Below are 11,489 nucleotides of genomic sequence, written 5' to 3'. Positions count from 1 at the left end.
GGGCAAAATATCCCTGCGTAGGGCCCCTAATGGGCTAGCATCACCTCTGTAATAATTGCCAGACTTGTTACTTTGCACATATATGTCACCTTCCTGAGGAGCTCAAAGTGCTCTGCAAAAATTCAAAACACTTGTGAGGTGAGTGAATTTTATGCCATTTTTCAGGAAGGGAAACTCAGTCTCACAGAGATTAAGACCTTGTGTACACTGAGCTTTTAGCTACCAGTGTCAAAACCAGGGTAAGCTGCAAATTGCATTGCACCAATATAAACTGTGCATGCACTATGGATTTGAACTAGTGCAGCTGCACCAATGGCTAAAGTCCCAATATAGCCAAGGCCTAAATAACTAGCCCAGTGAGTCCGTGGCAGAGCCAGCAATAATGCCCTGGAGCAAGAGTCAGTAGGACTCAAGTCAAGTCCTATTTTGTATATGCGCAATCTGTGGGGAACTGTGCATGACCAGTTCATCACCCTATAACCTATGTTAAGAGTTTGTAAATAAATTAGCTCAAACCTTTCTTCACAAAAATCCTGTTAGAGCTCTTGTTTTTCCCTCTTTTCCCTGACTGCGCCACACTTCCTTCCCCTGCCAACACATTTGTCTGAAATGTAAGACCCTGTGAAAAGCGAGGCACACTGCACTTGGTATAGTCAGACACAGGCTCCTGAGGGAGAGGGCAAGTGGGTCAGTAGGGACAATGGGGCTGGTAAGTGAGTGTCCTTTGATCTCAAGCCAAATCCCTAACACACTGCAAGATGCATTCTTTAGTTATCTTTCCTCTCCAGAGGTCATTGCTCTCTCTACATACAAATCTCTCCCAAAAACCCATTTCAGTTTGGACTCAGAGATGCAAACTGATTAAGGCCCCTCTGAACTCGGTGCTTGAAGATTAGACATCATACAAAAATATTTCATTGTGTTATTATGGGTGGAATTTTCATAGGAGATCTAAGGGACTTAGGCACCCAATTTCTACTGATTTAGGCTCAGTTTACATCACAGCATTTGTAATCTAGCATGGCCAGTTAGCTTACAACCTGTCATATGTGGTCAATCACAGTTCCCCAGCCTTTTGATTATGTGTTTGTCTATTATAAAATCTTCCTGGCAAGGGACATTCCTCCTTCTGTGCTTGGAGAGCACCTAGCACAGGGGTAGGCAACCTATGGCACACATGCCGAAGGTGGCACATAAGCTGATTTTCAGTGGCACTCCCACTGCCCGGGTCCTGGCCACCACTCCGGGGGGCTCTGCATTTTAATTTTAAATTAAGCTTCTTAAATATTTAAAAAAACCTTACTTACTTTACATACAACAATAGTTTAGTATATTATAGACTTATAGAAAAGAGATCTTCTAAAAACATTAAAATGTATTACTGATATGTCAAACCATAAATTAGAGTGAATAAATGAGGATTCGGCATAGCACTTCTGAAAGGTACTGTTCTCCTAACCCTAATGCCCTACTTTTCAGAATTATTTTCTTCTGAAACAGATTACAATTCTGATCATCTTTCACAGACACTTGGTGAAGTGCTGTGATAGAGGCCTGAGATTAATTGAAAGCTTGTGTGTGTTTATGTGTGTGTTTTCTATTCAACAAGCTTCATACAAAGAGCCCAGCTTTCTTATTCCTCTCCAGCCTGGCCCTTTAAGAAACCTGATCCTAGAGGCTGGAACTCCACAGCCCCTGAAAAGAGAAGGAAGAGGAATGATTCTGCTGCTGTTGTTTGGGCCACTTTCTTGTCAATTTTCCTTCCTTTCTTTCCGGTACAGAGGGGGAAGTGGCTAGGAGCAGAGAGCGGGTATGTTTCAGAGCTACTCTTCTGAACCACCAAGCAGATTCAGCAGGGCAGACTCCAGACTGTTGCCTTTTCTCCACCCAGAAATCAATTTTGCATTTTTTGTTGATTTCCTTGTTGCAGGCTTTGGCAAATCCAAATGATTTCCAAACATTTTATTTCTTTTGCTGCTGTGGCTGCTGCTACTGCCGCTACTGCTGCTGGGGGTTAGAGCAAGGGATTAATTATTTGCTTCTCCTTCAATGTGTAATTCAGAGATAGGGAGAAGGTCAGGCCTGGTCACCTGACATTGTGAATCCTGTCAATTCTGGCCACTCTGGAGGGGGTTTGTTGTATTTTCCTCCTGCCCCGCTCCCTGCCCTGTCTTTTCTTTAGCCTTCTCCTCTTTCCCTAGCACTCTGTTTTGCTCACACACAATCCCCACCATGAATTCACAAGCAGCTTCAGGACACATCTGGCTGATTTTCTTTTTCTTTACCAGCTCAGCAAAAGGTAAGAGACTTTGCACTTCAGCTTCTGAAATGGCATGAAATGGGAAAGGATTCTGTGGACCTGAGATACAGGATGCTTGTCACACCTTACACAAAACTCTGTATAATGCCTAGTGCTTACTGGAATTCTAGATCTCAAAGTTATAGTCCCAGAGTCAAAGAAGGGAAGTAGAAGGAAAGCTCTGAAAATGCTCACATTTCTAATCTCTTTATGAAGATTCGTTAGCATAGGAAGTAACAATAAATAGCTTGTGCATCTCCAGAATTCAGGGACAGGTGGCTGGCTATAACTTAGTTTCAGGCTTCCTGATTAGAAGCTTCTCTCTGGATGCCTGGAAATACAGGAAATACTGGCCTTTCAAGATTCAACGTCATGTACAAGAAGCCAGCACCAGTTACCTCTGATACACAGAGAATGGTTTAAGTTCAGCTAGATTTACACCTATGTATCCCTGGATCTACTATGGAGTTTTCCTTTCATGGAGACTTTGGCATCCTTTGGGGAGAATTTTAAAACCTGCTTTGCTGGTCATTATAAAGGATCAGATGACAGAATTCCAAAACGCTTCAGTAACCTACTACATTCACAATGAATTGGAAGAATAGTAGGTCCCTTTGAGAATTTCAAGCACAACTGTATCTTTAGATAATGGATTGATTGGATTATTCCTCATGGCAAAAGCAAACACAAAAATCAGAGTCAATCTTTAAGTATATACAAAGTATAAAATACACAAGAAGATTGATCTCAGATAATTCTAGACATTCTGTGTAAAAGGAAAAATTAAAGAATATTAAGGCTGAGGTAGAAAAACAAAAATATTCTGAGGCAAGGCCTCTCCAGCATCTTTATCCTGGCATGCTGTGGTTAGGTAAATGATTACGTTAGGGACAGGGCGTTATTACTTAGCTACAGTTCTCATCACTGCTACTTTAAAACAGGCAAAAGAGTGGATGAAAGGGGGAGTATGTACTCTCTTCCCTCACCATTAAATATTCTAGGTTGTCCAAGGTAGGATGGAATGAATGGTCATCTCTGTAAGAATCCTTCAGACTTTCCTGAGCATGAACGTATCCATGGAACTGTGCTATAGGACTAGAATTCAGTCCCTGGAAAGAAACCTCTGGCACCGGCAGCAGTGGACAGGAGTAGGAAATGAAAAAAGGGACTGAAGGCTTCTGTTGAGAGCTAATCTCCAAGCTCCCATGTGAAGTCTTGAAGTCCCACAGCAGAGTTTCTGGTTTTATTTACCTTTCAGCAGAATTGTGCAAGCTGATCCTTAATAGATTGTGTGAATTGTACAAGCTAATCCAGTGAATCAACCACTATGAACCCTAGGAAAAGATCTCCTGACACTCAAATATTTCAGTGATGGGGGTGCTACAAGAACCTTCACAGAATACAATAGGAAAAAACTGCACCAAATGAAGAAAGTTTTTACAGGTTTCCACTGGTTGACAATAGCAAATGTTATTGTATTATGATACCAGCAATCTGTAATTCAACAGTTTGTAAGGGATTAAGAAATAGAATGAAGGTTCCCTGTAAATTGTGAGTGGATGGAGTTTACATACAGCACTACTCAAAGGTGAATGATAGGGCTACTTAGTAACTTTACCCAAGGTCTCAGAGATCACAGCAGATAGTGGAAGAAGATCCTCATCTGATATAATTTGTCATAGCTCCATTGTTATAATTCCATTGACTTCAGTAGAGTTATAACAACTTAGAGCAGCTGAGGATTTGCTCCAGGCTGTATATTCAAACTGGTGATGAGACACTACGGTGCACATAATTAATTTTAATAGGCCCACATTTGGCTGCTAAAGTTGCTGGGGACCTGTGCTGGGTAATTACATAGACCAACGAACTCTTCCATGCAGTGATGTTTTGTTAACAAAGGTATCTTACTAAATTTTCATCCTTAGTCCTTGATAAACCCCAGATATATGAATGATAAGATGGGGAGGGAGGAATCAGGAAATCCATTCCTTTATTTTCTCATTTAAACAAAAACACTTTCCCACAACCAAGGAAAGAGGCAGTACCACTGGGAAAACAGACTTATGTGCATTTGCTGGAAATGTGTATCCATTCCTGAAAAATATAGTACGTGTACTGGTAGTGTAGCAGTGTCCTACATGTATTGGTTGAAGAGGGGGACTGGGGCATTAAGCATTTTCTAACTAAGACTCATTGTATCCACCTATCAGTATTGGTGCAATATTGTCTATTTCAAAAAGCAAAGCAATACAATTCAGAAGTATTTTCATGAGCCCAAGGGATAAGTCATCACTGGCAGAGAAGGGAACGAACTCCATCAGAGTTTGTGAAATCAATCCCAATTCACCCTTTGATCTGGTGATGGAACTGTATCAAGAAGCTTTTGATCAACCTTTTACATCCTCTCCCAGCATCCATTAGAGCCAAAGGGAGCCGCTCTGCCCAGGGCCGGCGCTACCATTTAGGCAGCCTAGGCAATAGCTTAGGGTGCCAGAATAAATGGTGGGCGCCGTTTTGCCGGAGGGGGCAGCAGGCGGCTCCGGTGGAGCTGCCGCAGTCGTGCCTGCAGACGGTCGGCTGCTCGCGCGGCTCCGGTGGACCTCCCGCAGGCATCACTGCGGCAGCTCCACCGGAGCCACGGAGCACTGGACCCTCCACAGGCACCACTGCGGCAGCTCCACTGGAGCCGTGGGACCAGCGCGTGGGGCGGCAAAATTGCCGTCCGCCTAGGGCGCTCAAACCCCTAGCGCCGGTCCTGTCTCTGCCTCTCTTCCCAGCTGAATCTGTAGAAGCTGGGTTGATCTTCTCATCTGAAAGTCACCCTGTTCACATTAGTACAGCAGCATCCAAATATACATTTGAGGTGTCAAAGTTAGAATCAGGACTCACAATTTGTCAGACCACTCTGTTTATTAGCGTAGCGCTCCGCCAATAACACTCAGAATATGTGAGTGGCCATGCAAGGCCCAGTCTTATTTATACAGATAAAAGAGCGGGAATTAGACAAAGGGACAAAGAAAGCAAAACAGTAAAATTCACCTGGGGCACAGCATGCATATCCTATTTCTTTACTAACTGTTATCGATCTAAGGCTAATACTTCACCAATTGCCCTTAAACGTTGCAATTGTTCTATGTTAATGTCTGTATTCCTGACACCTGGTTGCAACATTCCAACAATTTTGCTTAAAGGTACAGACAACATTTCTTTAATCCTTTCTATTCTTACAATATAATTCATTCTACTTTCACAGAGGCTAGAACATCAGCAGGTGTAAATTGGGGTAGCTTCATTGAAGTTTGGGCTAATTTACACTAATTGAGGATCCAGGCCTTGAAATTCAATTTTCTGGGTTAGATACAATGAATACTGCTAATTCACTCTCAGTTTTAGAAGTGATTCCATTTATTTTTCTGCTCTGTTGTTGATACACTGTAAAATGGAAGACAGAAGCAGATAAAGCAAATAGTTTTGTCATTGTAAAATAAAAATGTTTTTTCCCCTGCCAGTCACTCGGTTAGGCTTTACTGCAAATGACTCAAGGCAACTTTTTAAGGTGATATATATCTTGCAAGCTTTCAGAGTCAGTGGAGTTGGACAGAGAGAAATCCAAATGACTGTCGGACATGGGAGTAGATTCATCCCTAGTGTCACCCCACTGGCTTTATCTGCAAATGTACATTGCCGATATTACCATGGACATTAGAAACAGAAAAGGCCTTTTAGGTCACTTGGCCAGTGCTAGCCAGCCCTGTTCTGTACATTGTTTCTAATGCTTTGTGAAGTCTAGTTCTAAATGTCTCCCTGGATGGCAATTCCACCATTTGGGTGATTATGCCACCGGATACAAAACTCGAGGTCATGAAGCATTTCTTAGTATTTAGCCTGATTTTTCTCTTTTTAAATTTGAATTCATGGTCCAAGACCCATTACTGGTCTTAAGCTCTCATAATGCCATAAATCACTGGTAGTTTTTGCAGGGTTCCTCCTAAAGGTTCTTTGTATAAATCACAGGCTTTGAAACATCTACATCTTTGAGGGGTGAGTCTGTTATTGGCACTTGGTGGGGAAAAGCAGAGCAGAGACACAAGCTGTCAGAAAGCTCAGTCAAATCTAAGGGTGTGGACAAGGTCCTTTCTAATCTTTACTCCTAATAGTACCCCTTTTTTGAAGGGCCCAGGAATAGGAGTTACTAAGGCAGGATAAGTGGAGGTTTTTTCTACCAACCTAGGCCTCAGCAGCAGGACCAGGGAGAATAAGAAAACATATGTATTAATCTCAGACAGGTTCTGATCTAAAGCCCATTGAGGTCAATGGGATTCTTTTTATTACCACTTAACCTATCTGCTGAGATAAATTTGAATCCAAGCCATCATGGGTACTGAGGAATGTGAAAGTGTGTGTGTGACTTCAGTTCTGGTCTCCTTTCACAGGGAACTTAGAGACACCATCTTTCCAGCCTGGAATCCTCTATCAATACCGCTACACACTGGAGGTGCAGCTAGATTATGTCTCAAGGTTGTCCTTGCAAGGAAGTCGGATGCAGGCTGAAGCTTTGGTTCAGGTGCACCTGCTCTGGAGAAATCATGCAGGGGAGCAGCTTCTCCAGATCCAGGTATGTGATGGTTTTGTCCTCTAGTACCTGCAGGCCCGAGAAAAGCTATTGGTGCTTCTAGTACCAACTGGCTATGAGGATTTCCTTTTAGTTCAAGTGGTAGAGCTACTACTGCTGGATCATCTTGGGCTCCATCGGCAACTGGTTCCTCCCATGTAAGCAGATTAAGCTTTTACTCAGGCATGCTGACTGTGGAGAAACTGGCCAGTGGCTTGTCCTTACCCAAACATTAATAAACCAGTTTAGGGCCAAAGCACTTGCCTGAGAATTTCTTCACTGAATAAACACATAGCAATGCTAACTTAAGTTGGTGGGCACAGGGAACATTCAATCCCAACCATCTTCTGTTTCCAACATAAGTGGTGTCTGTGAAGAGTCTATGAGATATGTTAAAAATAGGGCTGTCAAGTGATTTAAAAAATAATTAATAGCATGATTAAAAAAATAATCTCCATAAAAAAATGTATTGCCATTAATCGCATGATTAATCGCACTATTAAACAATAATAGAATACAATTTATTTAAATATTTTTGGATGTTTTCTACATTTTCAAATATATTGATTTCAGTTACAACACAGAATACAAAGTGTAGAGTGCTCACTTTATATTTATTTTTATTACAAATATTTGACTGTAAAAAAAAACAAAAGAAATTTTATTTTTCAATTCACCTAATACAAGTACTGTAGTGCAATCTCTTTGTCATGAAAGTTGAACTTACAAATATAGAATTATGTACACAAATAACTGCACTCAAAAACAAAACAATGTAAAACTTTAGAGCCTACAAGTCCCCTCAGTCCTACTTCTTGTTCAGCCAATCGCTCAGACAAACAAGTTTGTTTATATTTACAGGAGATAATGCTGCCTCCTTCTTATTTACAATGTCACCTGAAAGATATTTATGTGTCAGATGCACTAAATATTCATATATCCCTTCATGTTTGAACCACCATTCCAGAGGACATGCATCCATGATGATGACAGGTTCTGCTTGACAACGATCAAAAGCAGTGTGGACCAACACATGTTCATTTTCATCATCTGAGTCAGATGCGATCAGAAGAAGGTTGGTTTTTTTTTGGGTGGTTCAGGTTCTGTAGTTTCCACATCAGAGTTGTTCCACACCTTGTCCCTCTCAGATTTTGGAATGCACTTCAGGTTCTTAAACCTTGGAACCAGTTCTGTAGCTATCTTTAGAAATCTCACATTGGTACCTTCTTTGTGTTTTGTCAAATCTGCAGTGAAGGTGTTCTTGAAACAAACAATATGTACTGAGTCATCATCTGAGACTGCTATAACATGAAATATATGGCAAAATGTGGGTAACACAGAGCAGGAGACATACAATTCTCCCCTAAGGAGTTCAGTCACAAATTTCATTAACACGTGATTTTTTTTAACCAGCGTCATCAGTCTGGAAGCATGTCCTCTGGAATGGTGTTTCAAGCATGAAGGGGCATATGAATGTTTAGCATATCTGGCACGTAAATACCTTGCAGTGCTGGCTACAAAAGTGCCATGTGAATGCTTGTTCTCACTTTCAGGTAACATTGTAAATAAGAAGCAGGGAGCAATATCTCGAATGAATGTAAACAAACTTGTTTGTCTTAGTGATTGACTGAACAAGAAGTAGGACTGAGTGGACTTGTAGGCTCTAAAGTTTTACATTGGTTTGTTACATAACTGCGGTCACAAACAAAATAATCTACTGTAAATTGCACTTTCATGATAAAGAGATTGCACTACAGTACTTGTATGAGGTGAATTGAAAAATACCATTTCTTTTGTTTACCACTTTTACAGTGCAAATATTTATAATAAAAATAACTATAAAGAGAGCAGTGTACACTTTATATTCTGTGTTGTAATTGAAATCAATATATTTGAAAATACAGAAGAATATTCAATAATTTTAAATTCTATTGTTTAGTAGTGTGATTAAAACTGCAATTAATCGTGATTAGTTTTTTTGAGTTAATCACGTGAGTTAATTGCGATTAATTGACAGCCCTAGTTAAAAATGCACTCTGTGGCTCCCCTCAAGTCAAATGGCCAGAGGTGCTGGGAAGTGGAACACACACACGCTCTGTGACCCATACCCTCAGACCTTCCATCTGTCTTTTGTGGTTTTAGATCCAAGACCTAAAAGTCTACCATGATTCAAAACACGAGAAGATTCAGAATGTTACTGGAGACCCATCCACTGAGGTTGTGCTGGGCAAAGAGGACACCGCAGAGCTTCAGCTGCCAGTTTTCCTCCACTGGAATAATGGGAAGGTGTGTTAATAGTACCCCACCCACAGACACACAAAGAGCACCTCACATCCCTATTCAAACCCTGATGAGTCCCTCATTTTCCCTGCTTTACATTCTTGCCACTCTCAGTATGTGGTAAGCACCACTCCTCTGGCCATGGACCCCAGGATGAAGCTCTCCTCAGATGCTATCAATGCTGCTGTTTAACTGGCTAGTGCGAGAGACTGTTGAGTAGCAGATGGCTTTCGCTTTCTGGGAATAAGTGCCCTACCCCAGCCTTTCAGTGTCTGAACACCTGCCAACCCAGACAGTTAGTCACTTCACATCATGTACTAATGGAAGGCACTCCAATATTATGGTGAGGAGGGTGCTCTGAGCACCTCTATAGAATAGAATACAGCAAATGAAAGAATTTGGAAGTAGATCTCCTGCATAGCTGTGCACAGGATGAATATAGAGTCAGCCAGTAGGCTCCAGGTGTGATAGTTCTGTTGAAATAGAACAGGCTTGAGTAGTCTGGGTTAGCTGTGATGGCTCTAGGTCAGATTTTTAGGTGAGAGAGTGTTGGTTATTGCTGCATAGAAGCTGATTACTTAAGAAAACTCTTGAAAGCTCTCCTACATCCCTCTGCTGTGACTTGTAGGTTGTTCAGGGAAGTACAGACACTCTTTCTGAAGCCTTGCTATTGTTACAAAGCCCCCATCTCTGTCGTACATTACACAATTGGGTGGTATACAAGAGCTGCCCCTGCACTGGTCCTACATTTACTGTTCAGTTAACAGCTGTGGATGCATCATAGGATTCGGATGAAGATAAAAGAATGTTATTTCGACTCAGTAGAGCAACGTTCCAGGTACCCACAGGTGGAACTGCCACTGCTTTAAGGTTTGTGCAAAGTGGAGAGTCCTCACTTTTTAAAAAGACTTTGTGGCCAAAAATGTGTTGTGAAATTAAGCCCATGCTAGTCAGGGATATCAGCTGGTTTTTTTTAAGCCTTTCAAAACAGCGTAGTCATCACCTAGTTCTAGTACAGTGGCAGCACAATAAATGTTTCACTCATCCCCCATGGAGTCCCTTGCCTGAGGTTCTCCCTACTGCCCCCTCATCTGAAATTTTTCTCCACCTTGAACTGCCATATCAGTCTAGAAAACCCTTCTGAGAGCCTGGGGAGAGGGGAATTCTCTCATTATCACACTCATCATCATGCTATCTCCATGCCTTCATGCTGAGTTCTTGTCCCTTTCTCAGCAGTGTCCAGGATTCTCTCCTATAAATCATACATTTCTTCTCATAGGTAGAAGGCATCTATGGAGATAGCGGAGGAAGGCCCCAGATCTTGAATCTGAAACGGGGCCTCATCAGTCTCCTCCAATTCCAGCCACATTCTGGGACAGCAACTGAGGTAAGAGCAGAATATTTTTTTTCCCCAAAGAAAAAGATGTAGGAACCTGATCTTAGTGCATCAATAAAACCATCCCTGGAGTGAGAGGGTGTTTCCCTCTCCAAACCTATTGCTCTTTTCTGCAATTGCTAATTACTGCCAGTTACCATAATGTTTTTCATAATTTCTGTCATTATATTCATGCTTTTTTTGTGTTTACTTGCTATAATGACTTAAATGTCAAACACCCATTGCCTGATTTTATACACTCAGTTTGTTGCAGTAACTATGCTAGGTAGAATAGGCATGTGGTTTTTGAGCCTCATTTTCAAAATATGGCCCTGTATCTGGTTCTGTGCAGATTTTCTACATAATCTGTTCAAATTGGATTGCATCATTTTTGTGTATAGTGAACTGTATTTTATCCTGCCACAAGTTCTACTCAAACATTATCATTTCATGACATGAATTGTTATATTTGTTTGGCTTCAGGAGGATGTTTCTGGGAGCTGTCAAGTCACATATGTTGTTTCCAAGGATTCCATTGTAAAGACAAAAGATCTGCAAAGCTGTACAAGGCCAAAGTTTGGATTCACCTCCGTTAACAAAGCAAGTCCATTCCTACATTGGTGGTGGTGGGTAAGAATGTTCCTGCCCCAATCACACCCCTTTTAAATGTACTACGCTTCTCCAGATCTTACCATAGGGCCAGTAACTTCAGGGAGGTCCCAAAGTGAACAGTCTCAGGTGTATTATGATCATTTCATGCTAGGGCTTAAAGAAAGCTTTGAAAAGAAAGAAAAGTTCACTTTTGAAGCTTTCTTGGGGTCTCTTCTGTCAAAGCTTGGTGGCTACTGAAGAATTAAGGCAGAATCAGATTAAATGATCATTCTGAGCCTTATGCTCAAAAGGAGCAAAGGAGACTGAAT

At 41.4% G+C, this 11,489-nt stretch overlaps 1 protein-coding gene across 3 annotated transcripts in view; it reads left to right on the top strand.

The window, feature by feature from the left end:
- Window positions 1-1,720: 1,720 nt before the first annotated feature.
- LOC115655502 (microsomal triglyceride transfer protein-like) overlaps window positions 1,721-11,489 on the top strand; it is a 32,139-nt gene continuing 22,370 nt past the window's right edge. Inside the window, exons 1-5 of one of the 3 annotated variants that reach the window (XM_030571013.1) lie at window positions 1,721-2,299; window positions 6,736-6,917; window positions 9,057-9,200; window positions 10,474-10,581; window positions 11,053-11,169. In XM_030571013.1, coding sequence (XP_030426873.1) covers window positions 2,233-2,299; window positions 6,736-6,917; window positions 9,057-9,200; window positions 10,474-10,581; window positions 11,053-11,169 — 618 coding nt within the window. In that variant the 5' untranslated portion in view covers window positions 1,721-2,232. Of the gene's footprint in view, window positions 2,300-6,735; window positions 6,918-9,056; window positions 9,201-10,473; window positions 10,582-11,052; window positions 11,200-11,489 lie in introns of all 3 variants that reach the window. The other 2 variants (XM_030571012.1, XM_030571014.1) reach the window with 2 other exon arrangements.

Source organism: Gopherus evgoodei, chromosome 7, assembly GCF_007399415.2.
Source record: "Gopherus evgoodei ecotype Sinaloan lineage chromosome 7, rGopEvg1_v1.p, whole genome shotgun sequence".
NCBI lineage: Eukaryota > Metazoa > Chordata > Testudines > Testudinidae > Gopherus > Gopherus evgoodei.
Note: the sequence above shows the minus strand (reverse complement) of the source record. Positions and strands in the feature narration are given on the sequence as shown.